Raw genomic sequence first — 27,656 nt, 5'->3', positions numbered from 1 at the left:
CATTTGATGCAGCCCGTTTTTTTTATTAAAAAAAAGCACTTAGGAGCATTGGGGAGTTATGTAAGATTTTTGGACATCCACGCTAACCGGACTCAGTGCAGACGAGACTGCCTGACAAGTCTCTGGACGCCTCATACCGAGGCTTGCACACACCACCACACACACAGCACACATGATTTTTGATAGTTCCGATGCAATGCAATTGGGGGGTCTGTAAATAGCAGTCTTTTGTTGTGGTATAAATAAGTTGATTTTTTTGCATATGCAAGAAAGAAATATCTACCCGACCTGGAACTTTTGAGGTGCTCAAATCGTTTTGCTTATGATCCACTTACTGATAATATTTCAGCGTACGTGAACATTGCCGTTTGAGTCTGTCTGAGGTCTGATTTTGATGTGGCGGGTAAGGTGATCTTTCCTTATCATATTTTGGTGTAACAGGGATCTGGATATCTTAAACATTTCAATTGTATGGTTCTTGGTAGCATCCCAATTGGACCATAGTGTTTTTAATAGACCTAAGCTTCTGTTTCCGGCAATCTCCAGACATAGACAAATGCCCCGGTACTGTTTGACCTGCGTAACCCCAAAGGTCTGGTCAACGAGCTGCTGGTCTTGGAACAGCAAACTGCTGCCTTCGCTTTGCCATGGAAAGAATTTAAAAATATCCATCCCTGTGCCAATTTGTCCTGTTAGAGCAAGTCCAACAGTCTCGGTATGGCGCCTCGCCTCGGGAAAAAAAGCGGATCACTGCTGAAATCGGCGTCCAACAGCCTCTTCAACCAACTCCTCTCGCTATCACATTCTGTATGTGCGCCCCTCCGCTCGCTTCCTTCCCCGAGCGCAAGGAGCTCGCCATCTGCTCCCCCAGCGCGCGGGTCCCACTTTTGGCGTCCGCGGCGGTGGCCCTCGGCGGCAGCAACAACCGCGCCGGCCGGCTCCGCCTCGCCACGTCCGCGGCGGCGGTGGAGCTCGCGCCCATGTCGGCGAGAGGGGAGGGCCGCGGCGGCGGAGCTTGCACCCACGGCGGAGGGAGGGGCGAGGCGCAGAGCTCGGCCGCGACCCCCGGCGGCGCGGCGCACAGCTCGACCACGGCCCCGACGGCTCGCCGAGCTCGGCCGCGCGCGGAGCTCGGCCGCAGCCCCCGGTGGCGCGGCGCAGAGCTCGGCCGCGGCCCCGGCGGCTCGCCGAGCCCGGCCGCGGCCCCGGCGGCACGCGCAGAGCCTCGACCACGGCGCGGCGCGGATGCGTTCCTGATCTCCTCCCGCTGCCGCAGGCAGAGGTCCTTCAGCTGCTCCACCTCCCGGTCCTTGTTCTCGAGCTGCAGGCGGAGCGCGGCGATCTCTTCCTCCTGCGCCTGGCTCTGCGCCAGGAGCTCCCGCTCGCTGCGCAGCACCATGGCGAGCGTCCGCGTGTTGGCGTTGGTCTTCACCGCGGCGGCGACGGCGGCAGGAGGGACCGGGAGGCAGGCCTTGGCGGAAGGCGGCTTTTTGTCCATGGAGATGAGCCGCCGCAGCACGGAGCCTAGGTTGCCCTGGTGGTGGGGCTGCGACAAGCCGCCGGCACCCCGTAGGTCGCGCCCGGATCTCCCCACGACCACCAACGCGCGGCTGCTGCTCCCGTGCGCTCCTCCCGGTGTCTGCGCAGAAGGCGCCGCTGCGCGGCGCGGCGACGGGGACGAGGACAGGGACGGTGAATCATAGGCCGCATAGCGCGAGGTCGCAGACGCCTTCATCGCTGCCTGCGGACGGTGGATGCCGGAGGGGACAGGGGAGAGGATTGGTGGGGATGGGGAGGGTCCGACGGCTAGGCTATGGAGGCGGCGGCGCGTGCGCTCCTCGGCGCTGGGCGGGCGGCGCTAGGCGGCGCTGAGCGGGCGGACGGGAGGACAGGAAAGAAGAGTATATAGCTAGTCTGTTGGAAATCATGGACAAATAGAGAGTGAAAGTTACCTAATTGGATAACTATATAGCAATATAGAGAGTATGATTTGGATAATCTGTTGGAGATGCTCTTAGCTTTCCCGGCTTTCCCCGTAATTACGTAGCCTGCCTGATTGCCGGAATCCATCTGGTTTACAGTGTGTTGGCCTGGAAAAGCTTGGGGAAAGAGAGAAATGGCATGCATTCCACAGGAAAACTGTGAGGAGGTCTTCATCTTCCTCACGGATCCTATTATTTGGGTTGGCAGTAGAATAGTAGTGAACGCCTCAACGGCCGAGGCGCTGTGTCCGCTTCCCTCCAAATGTTGCGCTCCCGAGCTCTCCTCTCCTCGGCTCCCACCCCGACAAGTCCTCCCAGCCTCCGACCAGCGAGAGCTCATGTCCTTGGGCACAGCGACCGACTCGTAATCCAAGGCAAAAACAGCGACCGCCATGCACCACAGACCAGGGTTCGCTCCGGCCCGGTCGTGCTGACCTCTCGCCACGTTCACCAGCGACCAGCATGGCGACGTCGTCGGCGAGGAAGATGAGCCAGCTCCCCGCCCCGGCCAGCCGGCTGTGGGAGGCGAGCATCCGCAAGCTCCAGACCATCCGCCGCGTCGGCACCGTCGTGCCCGCCCCCCTGGGGACCGTCGACGGCGCCGACGCCGCCGCCACGCCCTGCCTCCTCTCCGTCAGCTCCTCGGCGTCCAACACCATCTACCAGTACCACGAGGACGGCGAGGAGAGCGACACCAGCAACGAGGGCGGCAACGACGAGTCGGACGACGACGACGCGGCGCTCGGCGAGCCCACCCACGCCGAGCAGCTGCTGCCGAGCGGGGACTTCTACCAGGGCGGCCTGCGCGGGGACCTCCCCCACGGCGCCGGCAAGTTCCTCTGGACCGACGGCAGCATGTACGAGGGCTCCTGGCGCCGCGGCCGCGCGTCCGGGCGCGGCAAGTTCTCGTGGACCTCCGGCGCCACCTACGAGGGCGACTTCGCCGGCGGCTACATGCACGGCCACGGCACCTACATCGGCGAGTTCGGGGACACTTTCGCGGGGCTCTGGGCCGGCAACCTCCGCCACGGCCGTGGCACGCAGGCGTACGCCAACGGCGACGTGTACGACGGCCACTGGCGCGACGGCCTGCAGGACGGCCACGGCCGCTACATCTGGCGCCAGGGCCACGAGTACATCGGCACCTGGAGGGCCGGCGACATGCACGGCTGCGGCACCGTCATCTGGGCCGACGGCGACCGCTACGACGGCGCCTGGGAGGACGCCAAGCCCAAGGGCCAGGGCACCTTCCGCTGGGCCGACGGCGGCATGTACATCGGCACCTGGTGCGAGGAGTCCGGCGCCGTGCACGCCGACGGCGTCTACTACCCGCCGTCCGGCGGCCCCGCCGTGCCCGTGCCCCGCGAGCCCTGCGAGCCCATCACGGCGCTGCTCCAGGAGCTCGAGGGCTGCGAGGGGAAGAAGGCGTCGCTGATGCCGTCGCACAAGATACTGACCTGGCCCGGGGTGGAGGCCGTGCAGAAGAAGCCGGTGTGGCGGCCGCCCAAGGTTACCGCCGCCGCCGACCAGGGGAGGATGTCGAGCGCGAGCAGGAGGATGAGCAGCGCGTCCTTGGACATGGACAGCCTGCAGGCCGAGGCTGCTGCTGCTGCTGCTGAGAGCGACGAGACGAGGACGGACAGGTCGTGCTTGCGGACGTCGTCGTGCATGCGGACGCCGCCGAGGCCAGGGAAGAAGCAGGGGGAGACCATATCCAAGGGGCACAGGAATTATGAGCTCATGCTCAACCTGCAGCTTGGCATTAGGTATGTACTGTACTTTATTTTCTGATGCCTTGCTCTTCTTCTGAATCTAGCTCATTCATTCATTTGAAGTTGCCACTCATGCATGATGATCAAATCAATTTCGGAGCACAGGCATGCTGTTGGAAGGCAGTCAGCGCCAACTTCGCTGGATCTTAAATCATCAGCATTTGATCCGAAAGAGAAGGTGTGGACAAGATTTCCTCCTGAAGGATCAAAGCATACTCCTCCACACCAATCAGGCGATTTTCGGTGGAAGGACTACTGCCCCCTGGTTTTCAGGTTTTATGATTTATATATCCTATTTTTTCCTTTCTTGTGGTAATAATTGATTTGATATTGTTATTACTGCTTCCTGCATATCTACAATGTAGATCTAATTAATCTGTTCTTCTGTACTTCGCTGCAGGACTTTGCGCAAGCTCTTCGATGTCGACCCTGCTGATTACATGCTCTCCATTTGCGGGGATGAGGCGCTCAGGGAACTTTCATCGCCAGGGAAAAGTGGAAGTTTCTTTTACCTCACAAATGATGACAAGTACATGATCAAAACAATGAAGAAATCAGAAGTTAAAGTAAGTTAATGTAATCCACTCACCTCAGATTAACTTTATATGATTGAATTTATGTTTTTTGTGTGGACAGGTGCTGCTTAGGATGCTTCCATCCTATTATAAACATGTCCGTGCTTTTGAACATACTCTATTAACTAAATTCTTTGGTCTGCACTGTGTTAAACTTACCGGAGCTATTCAGAAAAAGGTTAGACTCCTATATTAACAAACTTTAATTTGATATTTGAGAGTCGCTCAATATTTTGTAACCATGAAATACAGGTCCGATTTGTTATAATGGGGAATCTTTTCTGCTCCAATTATACAATCCATAGGCGCTTTGATTTGAAAGGATCTTCACATGGTCGCATGACAGACAAACCCATTGATCAAATTAGCGAGCATACAACGCTTAAGGATCTTGATCTTAATTTCATTTTCCGACTAGAAGGATCTTGGTTTCAAGAATTCTGCAGGTACACATCCCATCTGGAAAACGGTACAAGATGTTTTGCTTTTTCCACTTAGTACATTTTATGAATATAATTACATATCTGCAGAAAGTTTACTATAAGAATGTTTGGATGTGCCAATCCGTCCAATGAGAAGTTCTTAGAAATGTTCCAAGTCACAGCTGAATTAAAATAAACCCAAGCATTCCTTGCTCTTATGAGTTACGATTTGTCTTCATAGGCAAGTGGACAAAGATTGTGAATTATTGGAGCAGGAGAGGATCATGGATTATAGTCTTTTGGTTGGTATTCACTTCAAGGACAGATGCAAAGGTAAGCTGCATGATGCATTCTGTACATACTTGCACCTGCAAAAATGCTGTTGGTATATTTGAAGTAATAAGACTGAAAAATCTCTTTGCTGGTTACCCAGACAGCAGCAATCCTGACAATGGACCACCTCATACAGCCGCAGAAGATTCTGAGGAAACTAGGTAAAGGATCGGTTGTACAGGGCTCGTACTAGTGAAATACTATTAGAGATGCTTAATTAAAGTAAACAAAAATATGGCGATCTTTTTCACCTGAAGAAAAATATTGCTTATCGTGACATAATATATGCACCAGTGCTTTCAAATTCGAACCATAGAAGCCTTATCTGCTTTCAGCATATCTTGGTTACATAATAAATATGAGAGCACTGTAGCTACATTTCCCTTGGAATTGACCTCTGAAGACTGACATACTAATTCCAATCTATGCAGAAACAAACCACTAAAACTAGGGATTTGCATGCCCTCAAGGGTGGAGAACATAGTGAAGAATCCCGAAAGTGAATCTTTGCTCATCGGTGAGCTCACAGGCGAATTTCAGGATGTCTTCTTGTTCTTTGGAATCATTGACATCCTGCAAGACTACGATATTAGTAAGAAGCTCGAGCATGCTTACAAATCCATGCAATACGATCCTAACTCCATATCGGCCGTTGACCCAAAGCAATATTGCAAGAGATTCAGGGATTTCATATTCAGGGCTTTCACAGAAGAGGTACAATAACTAGTTAATTGACAGAGGATGGACATATCTAATTTAAGGGGTTAACAATTCTTTGGTGGATTTTTGTGTCCACGCTCCAGTAATTTTTGTAGGTAACATCATTGATACACTGTTGTAGATGAAACACGTAAATAGTGCGGCAATTTCCTCTTCTCTTGTAGATTTTGTACATTTTTAAACATTTTGTTGCGTAATTAGATGTAGCATAAATTTAACCATGTCATGTAAAGGATGTAGCTAGATGATGTGGCCATTTCTTCAATGTTTTGTAACTATATTTCGTTCCGAAGATTTAATCTGTTCTTCCAATAGAAAAAGATCATGAGATATGTATTAGATTATAAAAACTTCGAAATTATACGCAGGATTCAAAATGTCAAAGAATTTTTGGGAATTGATTTCGTGGTTTTTTGCTGGTGGATGAAAAAGAAATAATTTTGGTCAAGTACCAGGTTTTGATGAAAACCAGAAATTGTACTCTTTAAGACAAGTATGCTTGTACAATTTCAGAAGGCCTCAATTCCTTATGCAATTTCGGATGACTGTTTCCCCTCTTCAGTTGCTAGTTCAGTTTTTGCTTGTTCTCTACAAATGGCCACCGCGCAACCTGCGAAATGGTAGCAGTAGCACAGCTGGACCAAGTGTTTGCCATCATTTATAGACAAAAGAAAAATCAATGCACATGGTGCTATTTGGTGCATACTCCAGTATGCATTGAAGCACTATAGTGAATTAGTGACATCGTATTTCAGATCAAGAAAGAAGTATCATGCAGCAAATTTTGTTCTAAACGAACTGCCCTTTAATTTACTATCCAATCGAAGGCATGACAATAAGTTTATAGAAACTAGGGATCTTAAGTAGCATCCCCCCCAAATGCAGAACAGAACAAAAACAGGGTCCTCAATCCGCTAAAGATATGCTCTTCAGTAAAGACTTACCAAGATATGGAAGGTTATGTAGGCCAACTCAAGCTTGGTAGCAACTGATGATTACTGGCTGGACTTCTGTTAAAACTTTGGTCATGATTATGCTGGTCAAGTTATGGTGATTCAAAGGGTACTCTGTTAAAACAATGACTGCCAGTGACAGTTCACAAATCGGCATCCCGTCGTGGTGCCCAGGTACTCTGTTCTCTCAAGATAGTGCTACATATTCAATCCTCTGTTTGCCTATCCAAAACTACAGACAGCAAGGCGCTATGTTTATTTTTTTCATGTCTGGTAATGGATTCCAAGTTAGCTGAAATACTGTATCAGTTGTTTGGGACTTTCCATGCAACATATCTCTGATATGTTTCGGCGAAAAGCGTTTCCTGAAAATATCAGGCAAAAACTTGGTAATTTTCTTATTTAAGCTGACAAGTAGACGTGACAACTGATGCTATAGTAAGTATGAAGACCAGAAACCATGAGCCACGGCCACGCGCATATTTATGTTTCAGATTTGCTTCTTGACCTTTGAGACTTTTTAGCATTACAATGTATATCACACACCTTTCCTGGAAAACAACACTTGTAGAAAAAAAAAGAACACCTAGAAGGTTATATCTGGAAGAAAAAATACACTAACTTGAGCTAAAGGAAAGTCAATGAATGCTGCATCACATTTTCCACAACTAATGTAGGGTCATTTCCAAGAGATAATACAAATGAACTAATCAAATTACAACAATTCTTCAGAAAAGGAGCTATGTTAGACTTGAAAGCCTAGCAAAAGTTCGAAAAGGAATGTACAAAGTATTACAATCACACTTGTGACTTGACCCTTTTTATGTTCATGGTGCCAAGTTTCACAAATCTTCTGGAGAGAAGCACCAGATCATTCGTTCCACTAGCTTGTCCATGACGCTTTCCAACCATTTTGCGACACCTATGGACACAATAAGAAGAACAACAATGTATGCAGAAACCCCGATCACTAATGCCAAGATGTATGCAGAGGTTCTCACTCTCCTACAGCTCCCAGCAGCATACGCACCCATCAGGCCAAATAAGTTCAGTATCATGGCAGTGTGCAGTGCCAAGATGGCCGGTTTTGCTCTGCAAACTCGCTTGATCAGGAGCAAGACCATAATCACCAGAGACGCCATGAAGGAAGTCGCATTGCAGTAGAAGAAAGCCTTGTAGCGACGTGGATAGCTGCTCCGAAGGACCGGGTCACCGGCTGTGTGGGCAGTCTGGCCATCATCCCAGAGGCCACCGGGAGGGTTCATGGCGGCTTCGTAAGTGGCAGCAGCTGCGAGTGCAGCGAGCAGCAGCAAGTATTTGGGCAACTTCTCACCCCAGAGATCTCGCGCCCCTCCATTGGTGGCCCTATGAGGCAATATGTCTCTGGATTCTTCTTCCAGTATGCCGAAAAAGGATAGAAGCATCTGCACAAGATGCTGAACTGACTCTGATACAACTAGAACAACTTGAAGCGCGATGCAGACTAGAACTGCAAAGACCAGGACCAAGACATAGATGGATGTCGATACCTTCCTGGAGCTCCCAGCGGCGAACGCACCCATGAGCCCAATCAGGTCAAGGATCACGCACACCCTGAGCGCGTGGGACTGTATTCCTCTTGCTGAAAGCTTTCTGTTCACCAGCAGCATGATGATGGCCAGAGACGCAACGAAGGCAGTTGCGTTGCAGTAAAAGAAAGCCAGGTAGCGGCGGGGGTAGTTGTCGCTGAGCACTGGGTTGCCCACGACATGGCCTGTCTTGTTCACTTGCCAGAAGCCACCCGGGGGACTCATGCCTGCCTGGTAGGTGAGGCTTGCTGCAAGAATGGCAAGGAGCAGCAGAAGCTTCCGGCTCTTCTCTAATTTCCATTCCAGGTCCCCATCTTCCTCCCCGTCCTGCAGCTCAAACAACTTCTTGAGCCAATTGGGCACAAACTGCCCCAGTTTCGCCTTCACCATTTCCCTCCAGGTCGCATGATTTGGGAACACTTCTAACATGAACACCAGAACATGGATGCCGACGTAGAGGAACACTGGAACAACAAGCACCGAGATGTACACGGATTTGGACACTTGCCTGCAGCTTCCAGCAGCATACGCACCAATCAGTCCAAGAAGGTCCAGGATCATGGCAACCTGCAGCGCGCAGTACTTGATTCCCTGGGTGCTGAATATGTTGCTGAGGAGTAGGATGAGAATAACCAGCGACGCGACAAAGGCTGTTGCATTGCAGTAGAAGAAAGCCAGATATCTCCGGGGATATGTGATGTGAAGGACTGGGTCACCTGCTAGGTAGTGATGCAGACTGCCATCGGCAGCATTTGCTTCCCAAAAGCCACCCGGCGGCTTCAGTCCTGCTTGGTACGTCACATTCGCCGCAAGAATCCCGAGCAGAAGCAGGTACATGCGGGACTTCTGAAGAATCTGATCTGCATTCAGGGTTTGCGGATCATATACTGCACGAACCCGGTGATCTTGCTGTGGCTCAGTTCGGTCCAATTTCAGCAATTCTTGCAGTTTTTCTTGGACACGGTGGACCCAATTCTCCACAGGCTTGCACAGGAACACCAGAACCTGAAGACCGATGTAGAGCAGAATAGCAGCCACCAACGCAATGACGTAGATGGAGGTCTTGACGCTTCTGCTGCTCCCAACGGAGAAGGCGCCGGTGAGGCCGATCAGAGCGGCGCCCGTGCACACCCAGAGCGCGCACGACTGGAAGCCGTGGCGCGCCACGGTCCTGCTCATGAGGAGCATGATCACGACCAGGGACGCCACGAACGCCGTGGTGTTGAAGTAGAAGAAGCCCATGAAGCGGTCGTGATGGTGGCCGTGGAGCATGGGGTCGCCGGCGAGGTGGTGACTGTCCTGGCTGTCCGACAGGAACCCGCCCGGCGTGCTCAGCCCAGCCTGGTACGTCACCGTCGCAACAAGAGTCGCGAAGATGAGTAGGTACTTGCGCGAGCGCTCCACCGCTTCGTGTGCTTCTTTAGGATCAGGCTTGGCGTCCTCGCCGGCGGCGGCGCGCCTTCTCAGGGCGCACAAGGTGAAGAGCAGGACATGGGCGCAGACGTAGGACGAGACCATGGCCACAAGGGCGACGATGTAGGCGGACATGGCGACGTCCCTGCAGCTGCCGGCGGCGTAGGCCCCCATGAGGCCCAGCTGGTCGAGAATCATGGCGGCCTGGAGCGCCCGGAGCCACCAGCGGCGGCGGCTCAGCGAGTGCACGAGGAGGAGGTTGACGGTGATGATGGAGGCGATGAAGGCGGTGGCGTTGAAGTAGAAGAAAAGCGTGTAGCGGCGGGCGTAGGTGACCTGGAGCACGGGGTCGCCGGCGAGGCGCCCGCCGTCGTTGTCGTCCCAGAAGCCTCCCGGCGGGCTCAGCCCCGCCGAGTAGGTGACGCTTGCCGCAAGCGTGGCCTGCAGCAGCACGTACTTGCGCAGCTCCCAGAGGAAGTCGGCGTCGGCGTCCCTGGCCGCCGTGGTGGCAAGAGCGGCCGGCGCCGGAGCTCGCCGGCCGGGGTCAACGTCAACTGACATTGTCTCTCTCTCTCTCTCCTCCGTCTGGAGCGTGTGGGAATTTTAGGAATTTATTCTTGGGAAGCTCCGACTCCGAGCCCGGGAGCAATTAATAAGTAGCAAGTGCAGTGATGCTAGGATGAGCGAGCGATACCGCGTGGAAAATTGGTGAGCGCGTCCGGATCGCGTCGCGGGCGTAGATTCCACCAACAAAGATTGCGCAGAAATTAAGCGGTACAAGACTACGAGAGTCTCCTCCTGATGTCGTCCTGCCTGAAGGACTAGCAGCTAGCAGTGGCGTCTGTCCTTTCTCTTGACTTCGCTCGTTGACTCCATTGTTTACAAGTTCTTGCGCATCCCATTGCAAGTGCTGTGTTGTTTCTTCCGGTGTCCTGTCTCCATCTAGTAGTACGCGTTCTTATTTCAGTGCAATGTGCAAGCATTTTCTTTTTTGAGAAAAATGTGCAAGCATTTTCCTTTCCTAGATTCAGAAATAAATTCCATTTCTGGAGTCCTCCCTCAGTCATGTCGTCTCTGCCACTGGGGGCGGGGCCGCCGGGCTACCGGAGTGTAGTGTACTTCGGTAACCAACACAAAATGGCAGTGGTTTTGTGCCTTTGTGTCCAGACACCGTGTGGAAAATTGTTGAACGCGTCAGCATCGCTACTGAAGTAGTCTTGTGGCAACTTGACAGAAGAAGGGCAGAGAAATTGAACCTGGCATTTGTCGCTGACCTTGTTGACTTGATGGTTAACCACAAGTGCTACGTTGTTTGTATGAGTCGTGCCCACATGTCAGCGAGCGTATCAAAGGGAAGTTAATTACGTCAGATGAACTGGTTAAATGTTCTTTCTAGTTGTCCTCCTTTTCTGCTTGGGCCAATTGCCACACCTACACCTGATTGTCTTGACTAGCAAGGCGTTTTCTATGATGGAGTGAAGGATCCAAAAGACTGACTGTTCATTCAGGGCACTTTCCTATCATAAAGTTTCCCAAGTTTATTTACTAAGATTTCCAGCATACATAGATTATTGACATACTGAACTGTTTCTCTGTTTTTTCCAGTGCTGCAGGAGTAAGAAACATCTTATGCTGCTTGGTGCTCTCCTGCTGCGTATCTTGGCCTAAGCTCGTCGACTCCACTGTTCACAAGTTCTTGCGCATCGCATTGCAAGTGCTGTGTTGTTTCTTGTACCTGTTCAGTCCATGTATCCATCTAGCTACGTGTTCTTCTTTCAGGGCAATGTGCAAGCATTTTCCTTTCCTAGATTCAGAAATAGATTCCATTTCTGGAATCCTTCTCAGTCATGTCGTATGTGCTACTGGTCGGTGGGTTTGTGTGGCGAGACACCGCGTGGAAAATTCTCATCAGCATGGCTACTGATGTATAGTACTACTGGATATCCGCACTCGCCATACTTTATTTTTATCCTCTAAAAAAATATTATGTCCTGATCATCGAAATTCTCTTCTCTATACCAATTCCTCCCGCACTCGTCATACTCTATATCTCATCCTCTATACCAACTACCACATTTTTTATTCAACCATCTCCAACTACCATTCCATTTTAAACTATCATCTCATTTTGACAAATATATTTCTTTTTTCTCTTTATTTTCTTTTTCTTTTCTCTCTCTTTTCTTCTCCCCTTCTTTTCTTCCCTCCCCTACTCCCTGCGTCGTCCCCTCTCTCCCTCTTGGACGTCCCTCTCTCGCCCTCTCTCCCCGGTTGCCTCCACCGCTTGCACGCCCTCCTCCACCTTCTCCGCCGGCGGATCGAGCGGCCCGCGGGGCCAGGCCGGCGGATCGAGCAGCGTGCGTGCCTACGCCGTGCGGAGGAGGGCACCGGATCGAGCAGCGCTACGCAGTGCAGAGGAGGGCGGTGGCGCGGGCAGCGGCGCCAAGCGCGGAGAAGGGCGGAGGCAGGAGCACTAGCTTCGAGTGCGCCAACGACAGCAGTGTGGTGGGGCAGAGCGGTGCGGCGGCGGTGGCGGCATCGTCCTCCTGCTTCCTTCGTCGTTCACCGGCCGCGCCCTTCCTCCACGGAGCAGATCCCCAGGGAGCGGCGCAGTAGATTGGCCTCGGCCTCCTACGGGCGGCGACGGCACGCCCCTTCCTCCTCTGCTTCGTCCTCGGCTCCATCCATCCCTTCCGAACACGGGCATGATAGCGGGAGAGGGCATGTGAGCCCCGCACCAGGCGCCACGTCGCAGATAGCGGACCTCCTCTACGACCTCTAGCAGTAGCGTACATGAGTCGCTCCTCTTGGATAGTGTAGGCGGCAGCGTACCCCGCTGCAGGGGATTTTGGATAGTGTAGGCGGCAGCGTACCCCGCTGCAGGGGATTTTTACGCTATCTGCTACTGCAGGAATGTTTACCGCACACCGGTGCAGATAGCCTTCGTCTCGTGGAAACTTGACAGAAGAAAGGCAGAGAAATCGAACCTACCATTTGCCGATAGAAGAATAGATTGCTGATATCCTCACCAAGGGTCTTCACAAGATAAAGTTTGAGAAGTTTCGAAAATCACTTGGCATGGTACCCTAGACATCTCTAGAGAGAAGTTTGCCTTGAGGGGGATTGTTGAAAAGAGCAAGACAATCTTCCAGAATATCCCCCACCATGCAAAGCAATCTTCTAGAATATTCCTCATCATGCAGGAAGGAGATATTTTTTATGAGCACTCTAGAATTAATAATAAGAAAAATTAAAGAATATAGAATATTTTGAAATTCTCTAGAAAGGGGACACTTGTATTAATACCATGGTCCCCTTAGCCTATAAACAAAGACCCCTCCATTACCATGGTATTCATTCATGAGCATGGTATGCTAGAAGAGAGCAAGAGAGAAGTGTGAGTGCTAGGCTAGCCACCAAAGAAAAGCGTGTTGTATGCTCTTGTGTGCTATTATTGTGTTGCAATAAAATTTTGTTCTTAAAAGTGTTGGTCTCGCGGTTAAGCCATATAGTACTTAGTGTATAAGTTTTGATCCATTAAAGGTTGGCTCTGTCACCTGGGATCACAATGACTCTAGGCTTTTGTTATCGCCATAAATTAACAGAGTTAATTTATGGGCCGAAAGCAAGATGGGCTTAAAGCAAAAGACTGAAGAAGACTTATAAATCGGCTCCTGCGTGAGCATCTGGGCCACATGGGCCATGTATCTTTAGATTTAGTTCAAGGTTAGAGATAGAGTCCGATCGGGACAAGATTAATTTAGATTGTTTCCCAAGTCTCCGGACTATAAATATGTATCATTTGTTATTCGTAAGAGAGCGTCATCACGACTCACAAACAACAATTCTCGGCGCATCGCCACCCCTAATCCTAGGGTTTCATCCAAGTAAGTGCCATGCTGCCCTGATCGCTTCTTTCGATCAGGGCAGTATTGTTCTTGCTTTTACCTTGGTATTACTCGTACTGAAGCGTTTTTTGATGGCGAGTAATACTAGTTATCATGATGTTCGTAGCATGGCTTTTAGTAGATCTGTTGTGCTTCGTTGCTTATCATCTGCGAATATCATGTTGTCTCTGTGCAGTCACGTTTCAATCTCACGCTAGTTCTTATCGCATAGAATTAGTTGCACAGAGGCAACACCCTGCTTCTTTCATGTCTAGTAGATCTGATCTGTTATGGTTTGCTCTTATCTTAAGAGTTGGCATAATATCTGCTAGGTTAGGCCTTGCAAACGGATTGGATGATCCGGTGGTGTAATAGATGCTTTATCTTAGCCTTGATAGGGATTGTTCCGGGAATCGGCTCTTGCTAGTTCTTAGGCCTCTGTTTTGGGTTGTGGTTTAGTTGTCTATTATGTTCGCTAGGCCTAGTCACGTGTAGGATGTTCCGATCTAGCAGTGAAGCTGTTACTATCGTGGATTAGATCAATTAGATTTAATTGAAGCAGTTTTATAGTTATTTGCTTTATTTACCATATCTGGATACAATCAGATCCCATCTGACACCGGGACTCGATCGGCTCTTCAAAGCCGATGCAAGAGTCGTCCCGGGGAGCCGATCACGGCTCGGACTTACGTTTACACGTGTCTTTGTATGCAGGAAACTGTTCGGAGCACGTTTGCACCCTCCTGATCGGGTATAGGTCAGGTGGCACGCCCGGTTTTCACACATCCTCCGGGCGCGTGACAGAAATTGCGGGCCGTCGACGAGGGAGCAGTGCCTCTAGCGCCCTAGCAACCTTCCGGCTCTTCGTGTTGCCCGTCGCTGCTCGCCGGTGGGTTTCGACCGACAACACATTCTGGCACGCCTGGTGGGACCACTCTCGGCAACAACATCCACTGCAACGATGACTGGAGCTCAAGATCAAGAACCCGCTCCCAAGCCCGTCACGTATGAAGAGCTTCCTCCTGAACACAAGAAGAAGTATGATGAGATCAAAGCTCTGCTGGAAGCCGATCTCATCGGCTCTTTTGAGAGGACTCGCAACCATGGCATCAGGTGGAAGGGGTTCTCACCAGAAGGCGCTCTCGACAATGTAGATCTGTCTGTACCATCTGAAGAACGCACTAGAGCCCTGCGTCAGGAGATGAACTACATGGTAGCCCATGCGCTTCATCGGCACTCTCAGAGCCTGATGAACGAACTCGAGCGCATGGCGCATCGCGTCATCCAGGAGATAATCAAGAACCAGTACTCTCCATCGGGGCCAATCCTGGGGAGTCACACAGAGGAAGTTACACCGCATTCTAGGCCGCAACTGCCATTCTCATTTGCAGCTCCCAGACCACAGAGCTCGCCGATCTACGTCGTCCACAAGGTCGGCGGTGATCCTGGAGAAGGCCAGTTCCTCACCGAGCCACCTAAGGAGATTCCGCACGGCTACACGTGCGTCTACATCCCTGACAGCGTCAGTCCAGCACGCTCGGTGCAGATGGTGAACCCAGGAACTTCTGGAGTAGACGCAGAAAAACAAGTGTGGCTAGCAAAGTACGCTACTGGGCCGAGTGCTGAGCCATCGGCCCCAGGAGTTCTTAGTGTGGAGCAGGTCAGTGCAATACTCAGAGACCAGTTCGGCATCCTGCCCAAGAGGAAAGCGATCGGCTATTCCAAGCCGTATCCAAGCGACTATGACTTGATCCCACTGCCACCCAAGTATCGGCTTCCTGAGTTCACCAAGTTCAACGGGTCAGAGGGAGCCAGCTCCATCGAGCATGTGAGCCGATACTTAACGCAGCTTGGGATGATCTCAGTGTCGGATCCATTGAGGGTCCGGTTCTTCGGCCAATCCCTTACAGGCCCAGCTTTTGGATGGTATGCGTCACTAGCTCCGGATTCGATTCGGACTTGGAGGCAGCTTGAAGATCAATTCCATACCCAGTACCACTCGGAAGCTGCAGAAGCTGGAATTGCCGACCTCGCCCAAGTCAGGCAGAAGCGAGGAGAGACTGTGTCAGAGTACATACAGCGCTTCAGGGAGGTCAAGAACCGATGCTACTCGTCACGCATCACAGAGAAAGAGGCAGTCGATCTGGCTGTCCTGGGACTTGCTAAGCCGATCAAGGATGCGGCTTTTCAGTTGGAGCTCACGTCTCTGGTGCACCTGGTACAGAAGCTTACAGCATACGAGCATTATCATCCTGAGCTGTACCAGGACAAGTTCAAACGCCATGTGAACATGGCCCAGGCGGACGAATCTGATGACTCGGGTGAAGAGCAAGAAGTGGCCGTGGCAGAGTGGACTCGGGGGGCAAATCCTGTCCCATGCAAGTGGATCAAGCAGCAGGGGCTTGTGAAGGGCTTTGACTTCGACGTGACCAAAACAGAGCAGATATTCGACCTGCTCCTCAGAGAAAAACAGCTGAAGCTCCCAGAAAATCATAAGCTACCGACGGCACAAGAGCTGCAGGGAAGGCTATACTGCAAGTGGCACCACTCGTTTACTCATGTCACGGGTGAATGCAAGCAGCTGCGTCACCAGATCCAATCGGCTATCGAGCAAGGCCGATTAATCCTAGCTCAACACACTATGAAGGTGGACACGAAGCCCTTCCCACAAGCTAACGTGGTGGAACTGTCAGACTTCAGGTCCGAGGGCCAGGATCTGGCATTCCAGATCAACATGGTGGGATCCGTGCACCGCCATGACAAGCAGAGGAGAGAGGCCGCTTCTGGCAAGCGGCCGCAGAATGAACACAAGTTGGAACAGCAGCATGTGACTGAAGAGCAAGTGCGTCACATCCGCAATCAGCTTCCAGCTTCTAATCGGCTTCTGGAAAAATACCAGTACCAATACCAGCTACGCCGCCGATACGAATCGGAAGAAGACGAGTACGAGCACCGCTCATGAAGGACATTGGGGAGGCGCCAGGCTATACGCGACCACTGGCATTGCCCGTTCTTCAGGTACTGTTGGAATTCTGGCATGAGCCGATTACCTACTATAGATGATTGCTTGGAGTGCAGGCCTCGAGGACACCAGCAGGACAAGACATCAGTGTTCCGGCGTTTGGAGCCCAGAACACGTCAGGATGACCATGTGAGGCGCCCATCCGGGGGTGATTCTGAGCTAGAGGAAGAAGACAGGTACCATCGCCCACGGTGGTGTCCTGACGGGCTCAATCGGTCGCAGAAGCGTAGAGTACAGCGCTTGCGCAATCTGGAAGAGGCAGAAGCAAAGTATCTTGACGTGTTGAGGAAAGCGCGTCCGGATCTCGTGGAGCAAGTCAGGCGACCGCAGAGGGAAGAGAGGCGCCCCCCAAGGAAGGAGTGGTGCCCCAAGCAGACAAAAGCCGATGAGAAGCCATCGGTTGATGTGAACATGGTGTTCGTGCTCCCGTCGGAGTTTCGAGCACCCGAACCGGAGGAATTGGCCATTGCGCAGCTGGATCTCGGCCCACGGCCAATCATTTTCGAGAAGCCCAAGGAGAAGAGCTACAAACACTTGAAGGGGTTATATCTCAAGGGCTTCATCGACGGCAAGCCTGTGAACAGGATGTTGGTCGACACTGGTGCCGCAGTCAACCTGATGCCATATTCTGTGCTGCGCCGATTGGGTCGTTCTTCTGCCGATTTGATCAAGACCAATGTGATGCTTAATAACTTTAATGGACAGCCATCAGAGGCGATAGGGGTTCTTAATGTGGAACTAACAGTGGGTCACAAGACTGTACCGACATCGTTCTTCATCGTTAACAGCAAGAGTACATACACGGTGCTGCTTGGAAGGGACTGGATTCATGCCAACTGTTGTATCCCTTCCACGATGCACTAGTACCTCGTCCAATGGGATGGCGATGAAGTAGAAGTGGTCCCTGCAGACGATTCTAGCGAGGTCTCGGTCGCAGATATGAACGCCTGGGATGCGGAAGGACAAGAGCCGATCTCAGGGATCGCCCTGGAAGACTGTGATCGGATCGAGGCGACAAAAAACGGACTGAGGCTGGTCTTATCCACTAGCCTCACAGAATAGATGCACCCTGGCTAGCCACGGGGTGTAATAAAAATAGAGAGGCCGGTCCCGGCGATCGGCCCCGAAAAATAGAAAAATTCTGTTTTGGTCGGAATTGTTACATCATGTACACATGATGGCCTCCTCTAGCAGTTGGCCATCCATTGACTATTTGGCTCTGAGAAATAATAGAAGTATAGAAGTGGCCAGCCCGTGCGGTTGGCCAAATAATTTTTCTTGTCATCTCCCTGTGTTTGCTGCTGATCTTGTGGATAATGAAGACTCACTTGCATTCACGGCTGATTTTTTAGATGACGGCAAACTCGGATACGGGTTCACATCAGCTGATGATTTGGAAGAGGTTGACATCGGTCCTGGGGATAAGCCACGGCCGACATTTATCAGCAAAAAGTTGGATTCGGCTTTGCGAGAGGAGATGATTGCACTGTTAAATACCGGGATTGCTTTGCATGGGACTACACCGAGATGCCTGGACTGGATAGAAGCATAGTCGAGCATCGGCTTCCGCTCAAGAAAGGGTTTCGGCCATTTCAGCAACGAGCACGTCAGATGAAGGCCGAAGTCCTAGAAGAAGTTAAGAAAGAGGTAGAAAAGATGCTGGATGCTGGGTTCATCAGGCCATGCCAATATGCAGAATGGATCTCTAGCGTGGTGCCGGTACAAAAAAAGGATGGCCGATGGCGTGTTTGCGTTGACTTTAGAGATCTCAACAGAGCAACACCAAAGGACGAATACCCGATGCCTGTTGCAGAGACATTGATCAACGCAGCTGCTGGCCACAAAATGATGAGTTTTATGGATGGCAATGCCGGTTACAACCAGATCTTCATGGCCCCAGAGGACGTGAACAAGACTGCGTTCAGAGTACCAGGTGCAGTTGGCTTGTTCGAGTACTTGGTTATGACCTTCGGACTGAAAAATGCCGGTGCAACGTACCAACGTGCTATGAATTACATTTTTCATGATCTCATCGGCAAGCTGGTAGAGATTTATATTGATGATGTCGTGGTCAAGTCCAAATCAGCCACGGGGCATTTAGAAGATCTGCGTCAAGTTTTGGAGCGGACTCAGAGGTTTGGGCTCAAAATGAACCCGAAGAAGTGCGCTTTCGGTGTGTCGGCCGGTCAGTTTCTGGGATTCCTGGTGCATGAACGGGGAATTGAATTCGGCCTAAAGAGTCAAGAAGCTGTGAAGATGATGAAGCCGCCTACTACAAAGAAGGAGTTACAGAAACTCATCGGTAAAATTAACATTGTCAGGTGATTTATTTCTAATCTGTCCGGACGCATTGAGCCGTTTATGGGTTTAGTAAAGATCAAATCCGATGATGAGTTTCGCTGGGGGGCAGAACAGCAACATGCTTTTGATGAAATCAAGGAATATTTGTCAAAGCCTCCGGTATTGGTTCCTCCTCAGCAAGATAGGCCGTTCTATGTGTACCTATCCGTCGGTGACACTTCCATTGCTTCGATGCTAGTCCAGAAGCATGACGGCCAAGAGAGGGTGGTTTTCTACCTCAGCAGACGCATGTTAGACGCTGAGACCAGATATCCTGAAATCGAGAAGCTTTGTCTTTGCTTATACTTTACGTGTACGAAGCTTCGCCATATTTTGCTTTCGGCGGAAACAATTGTTATATGCAAATCGGATGTCATAAAACACATGCTGTCGGCCCCTGTCCTTAAAGGCCGACTTGGAAAATGGATGTTTGCATTGTCAGAGTTCGATATCCGATACCAGCCTGCAAAAGCAGTCAAGGGACAAGCACTGGCGGATCTTGTTGCGGATAGGATCAGCACTGATATTGCTGCATTATTTATTCGTGCTTGGGCTATGTTCTTTGACGGATCGGCTTGTGATGATGGGTGCGGTGTGGGAATTCTGTTGGTGTCGCCTCGAGGGGCGACTTATTCCTTCTCCATCAGAATGACTGCCCCGTACACCAATAATCTGGTGGAATATGAAGCCGTTCGCAAAGGGATGGAATTGCTTCTCGAAGCCGGTGCAGAAGCAGTGGAAATTTTTGGAGATTCGAAGCTGGTGATTTCTCAGCTCACGGAGGAATATAGGTGTGAGAGCGAGGTTCTTTTCCCGATATGGATGCAGTGCCGTGAGTTGATGTCACAATTCAGGTACATCAATTTCCACTGGATACGCAGGACTCTGAACAATGAAGCCAATGATTTGGCACAGATGGCTTCTGGCTACAAGGAGACAGCCGATGGAGTCGAAGTGGAGGTTCAGTTTCTAGAACCCGGAGACTGGAGAGCCGATATCTTCAATTACTTGAAGGATTCGGCTCGGGGGGCACCCAGAAGGATAAGACTCAAGGCCATGAAGTATGTTCTGATAGGGGATGACATGTTCTACAGGACCTTGGAAGGACACTACTTAAATGTCTGGGACCTTCAGAGTCAAATCGGCTCTTGCATGAGGTTCATGAAGGAGCCTGCGGTACTCACCAATCGGCTCATAAGATGAAATGGCTGATTAGGCGATCGGGTTATTACTGGCCCAGTATGCTGGAAGATTGTTTTAAATATTACAAGGGATGTCAAGCATGTCAGAGGTTTGGTAAAATTCAGATAGTGCCAGCATCAGTGATGAATCCTATCATCAAACCCTGGCCATTCAGAGGTTGGGGCATGGACATGATTGGACAGATCAACCCGTCGTCTAGCAAGGGTCACCAATGGGTCTTAGCTGCCACAGATTATTTCATAAAGTGGGTAAAGGCAGTACCCATGAGGTCAGTGGCGTCAAGAGATGTGATCAGCTTTGTCAAAGAGCACATCATTCATAGATTTGGGATCCCTCAGACCATTACGACCGATGGAGGATCGGTCTTTATATCGGAGGAGTTCAGAAAGTTTGCCGATGACATGGGGATTAAGCTGATCAGATCATCTCCATATTATGCCCAAGCTAATGGACAGGCTGAAGCATCCAACCAGAGCCTCATCAAGCTCATAAAAAGAAAGATCGATGAATATCCTAGGCGCTGGCATGAGGTGTTGTCAGAAGCATTGTGGGCATATCGTATTTCGTGTCATGGGTCCACCAAGACGTCGCCGTACCATCTAGTTTACGGCCAGGATGCTGTGCTACCGTGGGAGATCACAGCCGGATCAAGCCGTGTTGAGTTTCAGAATGGTCTATCCGCTGAAGAGTATGCAGCCTTGATGAATGACAATGCGGAAGACCTAACAGAACTGAGACTTTGGTCGTTGGAAAAGATCAAAGAAAATAAGGCTAAAGTCGCCCGTGCATACAACAAGAAAGTCAAACCTAAGGATTTCCAGGTGGGAGACTTGGTTTGGGAGGCAGTATTGCCATTGGGAACTAAAGATAAAAAGTTTGGTAAATGGTCTCCAACTTGGCATGGTCCGTACAAGGTTGATCAGGTTTTGCCTGGGAATGCGTACATGCTCGAGGAATTGGACGGCGTCAAGTTTCCTGTTGCTGTAAATGGACATCATCTGAAGAAGTATTTCCCGAGCATGTGGAAAGGCGAGTAAAGAAAAGCCGAGGAGATCCATCTGGCTACAGTGTAATAGGCCAACACGTTGAGTTGGCCGCAAAAAAAAATGATGATGATAGGCCAACACGTTGAGTTGGCCGATAAAGAAAGATAGCCGATGTATAACCATCGACTTGAGATGTTTTTAAACAAGTACAACTTTCAGGTTAACATGCAGTACTAATTGTATCTTGAGCCTATCTACTGGTTTAGGAATTCTTCTATGACATGGATGGCTTCTATACGGACGGCGTCTGCTCGTGCTATGATTGCTTCATCATCCTTGTCATCGCCTGTTACTATCTGCCGACTCAAGGTGCTTATCTCTGCAAACTCTGCTTGTATCTGCTCGGTTATTTCCTGGGTCTCTTGTTCGGAGTTTGCAATGGAAGTTTCTTCGGCCTGGATGAGCTTCTTGGTGGTACGAACCTTTTCTTCGAGTTCTGCCAGTTCTTTCTTCAGGAGGCCGAGTCGCTTCTTGTTGATAGACACGTCAGCTTTGGTATCTAGAGTTGCCTTCTTCTGGTTGAGGGCCTTGCACTTTTGGGTAATGTCAGCTTTCAGAGAAGCTTGAGAGCGACGTGTTTCCATCCGTTGTTGTGCTTTATTCACTTCTATCCGAAAGAATGGAAGGTTGCTGGCTGGCCAGAGCTTGATTTGCAACGGCTCCGGAAGTTGGGTTTCTATTTGCTCGAAGATGTTCTTTATCTTGCTGGAATCATCAACCAGAGCAGTGATCGGAGCAGATAGTACATCCTTGATGAGTTGAAGCTGATGTGCCAAGCTAGCCGATTGCTGTAAAGATGATGTTTCTGCTCCAGGGAGAGTCAGACCCATTGATGCCGGGTCAAAGGAAAGTAAACCTGAAATGTCAAAATCCTATGGACATATCTGGAGTTAGAGTAAGATGCATTTATGGGGCTATCGGCTGATTCAGGATTGGTTTTGTAATGTTACCTGTTATGGAGAAGTGTTGGGCGATTCAGGAGCAATCGTTCTATTAGAGCTGGTGTTGACGTCAAGAGCATCTACTGCATTGGCTTGTTCCTCGCTTGCATCCGACAGTGCATCAGGAGTTGCAGCTAGCTCATGTTGATCCAGGTTTTCTGCATTGGGGATTTCTTCAGCTGCATCCTAAACATAGAACTACAGTCAACCAGAATACACATGTATGAGATAAAGAAGAAGTTTCAGAGAAATAAGTTACCTGGTTGGTATTAGACTCTGATGGACTCGAAGAAGCTGGTGCTGGCTTCTTGATCACTCGCCTCGTGATCATCTTCCTTTTCTTGGTCAAGACTCGGGGGGCAACGCTTGCAGAAGTTTGACTTCGCTTGGAAGCCGACTGAAGTAAGTCTGGCTGAACAGACATTATCACTTTCTTCATTGGTGGTGATCCTTTGCAGAAGAGTACATCAGGAGCAATTGGAAGAAAGTGGAATGGCTTCCCAGTGCTGGTCGTAGGTTCTGGACCATCTTGTTGCTGCTAACAGGATGAGCAGAATTAGCCAAGAGGAAGGGATAGAGGACTCAGGAGGAATAAAGTACATAAATTCAGTACCTCTTCCTCGGGGATTACATATTCAGGATCGATTTGCTGCAGTCGAGGACCTAGAGCTTTTCTGAAGACATGAGTTTTCCACATGTTCCACCAAGTATCAAAGCCGATTGATGAAGAGGTAAAGGACAGATCGGCTGGTATTGGGATGTGGAGGTCATCAAACATGCTATAGCATCTTGAACTGGTAAGACCGTCAGGCAGATCGGCTCTGCTCTCCACCAAGTGGTGAATATGGAAGTGGGGAGGGACCTGTCCTAGGTCAAATTGCTGAGCTGCTATGGCTGGTTGGTAAGATTCATAACCTGGCTTGATAATTCTATTGGAGGTGCTGATGCCGACAGGAAGGAAGCTAGGTCGAATCATCAAAGAATACAGATGCCGAGTGCTGTCGTCATCGGTAAAGCTATCTAGTCTGAAGGCAGTTGGGTTCTCGAAGGATTCAGATTCAGTAAACGGGAAGTAGAGAGGATTGTCCAGTCCTTTGTAGAAGACTCTAAACCAGTTTGGTGCATCTGTTGAATTCAGTTTACTGCCAGGGAGACTGAACAAAGCTTGGCCGTAGCTAGTACATCTAATTGGTTTTCCACTCTCATCAGGGAAAGAGTTCTTGGTCAGGCCTTGGAAGTTTGGGATATGGTGTTGAAAGTATAGTTGTGCCCACAACTGAATGAACCACTAAGGGCCTCCAGTTCTCAGTTTCTTTTTATTGAGCAAGTTAGATGTCATCAAATGGAGATATCTGTAAATTTCTCCAAGGAAGAATTTGCCTAGGCCGGTGTGATTGCCATGGGCCAGGTGGTAGGCCAAGGGGAGATAGTTCTTGGTTGGAGTTAAGGAAGGGCCACAGAAGATGAAGTGCTCTAGCCAAAGATTTAAGAAGGCTGTGTGTTCCTTCTCAGTCACTGGACCTTTTGTTTTCATGTGCTGACTCATGTAAGTACCCCAATTTGTGCAGTTGACTTTGGAAGAGAGTTTAAAGGGGACTTCTGCCATTTTGTGAGCAGCAGGATTGGGAGAGCTAATGTCTAGTCCGATGATCATGACAACATCTAGCAGAGTGGGAGTCATGGGTCCATGACCAAAGAGGAAATAGTTCAGAGCATCAGACCAGAAATAGCCGATGGTTTTCAGAAGATTTTCATCTTTGTCAAGGGGTGACAGTGATAGGCTAAGTGCATCGGCTATGTTCAAATCTTGCCACAAGGACATGTGAGCTTTTGCTACTCTGTTGTACCATGTAATCCAGCTCTCAGGTGGATTAGGCCAGGCTCTTAAGCAGTCGGCCCAGAGGTTCAGATCGATGTTTTGACTCACAAAAGGGATCATATTTGCTTCACAAGAGATCAAATCTATGGGGTTTTCATGGGTTTGTGGGCCAAGACAGAAGGATTTTGGATTGGAGGGATGCGGCAGAAGGATGTTTGACACCTGAAGTTCAGAGATTCAGAAACATACGTATGGTGTCATGTTTCAGAATTTTAGTTTCAGAAGCTTGGTAAGCTGAAGAAAACTAAAAGATTAGGCCGAATATTACCTTCAGGCCGTGGATTGTCGCATCGTGGATTGCAGAGCTTGTCGTTTGAGCTGTAGAATCTGCCATGGTCAGATCTGTTGACTTAGGGTTTGATTGCTGGAGATTCTGATTCGAATTCCGACTACTTGGGGAGTTATTGCTCGGATTTGTAGAACTTGGTTTTCGAATTTTGCTTGGATTCGAGGGTTTGGTTCAGGCTGAAAGTATTACCTTATTCTTCTGCGGGTTGCTTCTAGTTTGAATTCCATCGGCTCTTGGATATTTATAGAAGCCTGATGCGTTGCCATCGGCTTTTTTGTAAGGCAATCGAACACAAAATATAAAGGAACTCGATTTCATTAAAGGAAAGTTCATTACAAGGAAAGCCGATTTTACAAAGGAATCAATCCTTCGGCTTTGAGGTCCTATTCCTACGATGCTACCTACATCTACCAGTCGTAGGTGTCTGAACACCTACGGCGCTTCGGGCTTCGCGACGGTGCGTCTCCACCATCGTCGTCGTCATCATCACCGTCGTCGCCGCTGCTGCTGCCATCGTCCTCGGCGCTGCTGCTGCTTCGCCCGCCGCTGCTGCTGCTTCCATCTTCGCTTCCCTCTATGGGGGCTTTGAGGAACTGATGGGGGTTTCCCCCTGCCGCCGTATCGTCACTGGAAGAAGAGCCGATCCCTTCGGAGGAGTCGGCTCCTTCCCAGGAGAAGGCGTCGTCTTCACTGCAACTGCTCTCCAGTTCTGAAGCGTCCCCTCCTAAGAGAGAACTTAAATGGGATACAAAGCACCAGTCCCAGGAGGCTGATGCCACATTTATTACATCAGATGGTTCAAAACCGTACAAACCTTGGAGGACACTCGATACAAATAATAATAATAATTAACCAAGCTACGACATAACACCAGACCGCAAACCACATGGGGTCTACCACGGGCTCTGAGTACTGCGACAGCGGAGGCATCTCGACAGGGCCGGTTCCACAGGAAAGGTTGGGTGTAGAACGATAACCCTACTCGGCGTCGTCTGGTACGAAGTCTGGGTCTTCTTCTGTAAAAAGTAAGAGTGGGGTGAGTACAAACGTACTCAGCAAGTCCAACCACACCCACGGAGAGGGTTATAACAGAATAATATGCATAGGTAAATCAAGGATAAGGTTATGGTTTAATTTGCAGAAAAAACTATACTTTATGCAGGGGTTCATTTAACATAAAATCTTTTTAGAAAATCAGTTTTTGTAGTAATATGGAGTTCACGTTTTAAACTGCTACTGGACTCCCCGTCCGTCGTAGCACACGGCACAACTGCCGGTCACAATTCCAAAACAACTCACACTAGCCCATCCCCAAAGAAACACTAGTTATGTGACCACACCGTAACTCGCCCAATACCGTGGGCACGGCTATTCGAATAGATTCTTAGCTCTGCAGAGGTGTGCAATTTTACCCACAAGTAGGATACCACAACTCGAACACCGTCGTGTCGGTGTAGATCCCAACATAGCCATTACCCACCATAGCTAAGCCTGACTAGCCATCACGGGATGCACCAAGGGGTCATCGACCGTTCACTTAGGTATAACCGGGCATAAGTCACTCGGGCTTATCCCTTCTCCTTAGTCACCCGTTGCTCTCAGCTCTCCTGATGGCTATCACACCAACTAGTGGGATTTATACTACGCCGTTGCCCATTCAACGGTCGAGTGGTTTGCACGATAGTGGAGTTAGGTGAGATGACACACCAACTCGGTCCTTAGACGCGACAAGATGGATATCTCCCTTCTTTGCCCTGCCACACAGGCATAAGCACACCAATCGGCAATTCACACAGAAATGCCGTCCATCCCGTCCATACTCATCTTTCGAAAATCCGCATTTTATCCCTTCCCACACACACACATTCTCTTTATCAAATAAATCATATTGTGAGTAAAGTCCTAAGCGTTCTAGTGTCGATTAACGTCCAAGCAAAATCAGACATTAATCTAGGTGGTCAAGGAATGGTTATCACAAATCAAGGGGTGGCTATCCAACCGTGTTTTCATGCAAGCAAAACATATGCAATTTTTATAAAACAGGTCATTGGGTTGTGTTTATAAAAACTAGGACAGAAACATGCATCAAAGGATGGGATTGAACTTGCCGTCTTCGTAGCCTTCGGGGAAGTCCTGTCCTTCGGGCTCGGGGTCGCGGAACTGGTCCTCGTTCTCCTGCTCATAGTACGGCTCGTTGACGGGCTCTCCTTCGTTCACTCCGTGGTCTACAGCGTACCAAACAATCACACAATCAAAACACAGAAAATAAAGATTTGTCGTCGAGCTCGAAACGGGGACACATAAAATATAGGACATGGAGTGATATTTTTGGGTGTTCTTCTAATGGCATGGTCAAAACTATATTAAGAGAGACGTGGTAAAGTTTTGGGTAGATCCGAGGTCGTTAGGCGCATAAAATGATAGGTCAAAGGAGTGTTTAGGCCCTAAACAGGGGTCCAGGGACCTAATTGTAATTAAGTTTATGAAGGCAGGGGCTTGGTTTGCATTTTAGAAGTTTCTTGGGTTAATCTAAAAGAGTCAGGGTTTTATTTGTAATTAGGTTTATATGGTGGGGGGTTTGTTTTGGGAGTATAACAAAGGGGGGGTTTTAATTGTAAAAGGGCTTAAAAGGATGGGGTTTCTTTATTGATTAGAGGAAAGGGGAGGGGGTTTTGGGCTAAATGGCCCTTTTCTTCCTCCTCCCTCTACGCTGGAAAACAGGGGAAGGAGGCCGGCGCTCGTCGGAGCTCGCGGGCCCGCGGCCTGGGGGCACGGCGGCAGCCCGGAGTAGGGGGAAAAGGAGGCGGGCGCCGTGGGAGGTCGATCCCTCCCGTTGATTTGGGAGATGGTGGCTCGTAGGAGGTAGTTCGACGGTGGCGGGTGGCGGCCAACCCTGGTCAGTGTGGCGGCGGCACCGCAAGGCACGACGGCGGCCCGGATCCAGGGGAAAAAGAAGATGGGGAGCTCGGGAATCCCAGTGCCTACCTCGGCGCGAGCTGCGGTGCTGCGGGATGGGGGCTCCGCGGTGGCCTGTGCTCGCGGCGGCGGCAATGGCGGGAGTGGTGCTAGGAGGTCAGAGGGGTGGCTGTGGAGCTCGGGGCTGGGGATGTGGGCGGAGGAGCGGCGCCGGGGCCTTTTATAGGCGCGAGAGGCGGTGGAGATTCGGCGGGACGCGGGCGGAGGCCGGCGACCGAGTTAATGGCAGTGGGGGCGGTGAGGCGACGCGACGGCACGGCGCTGAGCAGCACTGGTGGGGCGTCAACGGCGACAGCGAGTGGGGCGCGTGCGCGGGGCAGGATGGGACGCGTCGG

At 50.3% G+C, this 27,656-nt stretch overlaps 3 protein-coding genes across 3 annotated transcripts; 1 reads left to right on the top strand and 2 right to left on the bottom strand.

Moving 5' to 3' along the window:
- Positions 1-778: 778 nt before the first annotated feature.
- On the bottom strand, positions 779-1,735 carry LOC120700335. The gene has a single exon (XM_039984558.1). It carries the CDS (start codon positions 1,733-1,735, stop codon positions 779-781), a length of 957 nt encoding a protein of 318 aa, XP_039840492.1.
- Positions 1,736-1,898: 163 nt separating this feature from the next.
- LOC120696679 (phosphatidylinositol 4-phosphate 5-kinase 6-like) lies at positions 1,899-6,160 on the top strand. The gene is made up of 8 exons (XM_039979656.1): positions 1,899-3,748; positions 3,860-4,027; positions 4,155-4,320; positions 4,391-4,507; positions 4,582-4,775; positions 4,993-5,084; positions 5,185-5,245; positions 5,516-6,160. Exons 1-8 carry the CDS (start codon positions 2,445-2,447, stop codon positions 5,805-5,807), a joined length of 2,394 nt encoding a protein of 797 aa, XP_039835590.1. The 5' UTR covers positions 1,899-2,444; the 3' UTR covers positions 5,808-6,160.
- A 1,225-nt stretch (positions 6,161-7,385) lies between these two features.
- LOC120696678 lies at positions 7,386-10,354 on the bottom strand. The gene has a single exon (XM_039979655.1). The coding sequence runs from the start codon at positions 10,297-10,299 to the stop codon at positions 7,600-7,602; it is 2,700 nt and encodes an 899-aa protein (XP_039835589.1). The 5' UTR covers positions 10,300-10,354; the 3' UTR covers positions 7,386-7,599.
- Between the last annotated feature and the right edge of the window lie 17,302 nt (positions 10,355-27,656).

The sequence above is a fragment of the Panicum virgatum genome, chromosome 3K (genome assembly GCF_016808335.1).
Source record: "Panicum virgatum strain AP13 chromosome 3K, P.virgatum_v5, whole genome shotgun sequence".
NCBI lineage: Eukaryota > Viridiplantae > Streptophyta > Magnoliopsida > Poales > Poaceae > Panicum > Panicum virgatum.
Note: the sequence above shows the minus strand (reverse complement) of the source record. Positions and strands in the feature narration are given on the sequence as shown.

Excerpts from the sequence above, each read along its gene's own strand:
- LOC120696679 (XM_039979656.1), top strand. The coding sequence starts at position 2,445 with ATGGCGACGTCGTCGGCGAGGAAGATGAGCCAGCTCCCCGCCCCGGCC. Across the intron at positions 3,749-3,859 it reads AACCTGCAGCTTGGCATTAG|GCATGCTGTTGGAAGGCAGT; the intron begins GTATGTACTGTA and ends TTCGGAGCACAG. Across the intron at positions 4,028-4,154 it reads TACTGCCCCCTGGTTTTCAG|GACTTTGCGCAAGCTCTTCG; the intron begins GTTTTATGATTT and ends ACTTCGCTGCAG.
- LOC120700335 (XM_039984558.1), bottom strand. The coding sequence starts at position 1,735 with ATGAAGGCGTCTGCGACCTCGCGCTATGCGGCCTATGATTCACCGTCC.
- LOC120696678 (XM_039979655.1), bottom strand. The coding sequence starts at position 10,299 with ATGTCAGTTGACGTTGACCCCGGCCGGCGAGCTCCGGCGCCGGCCGCT.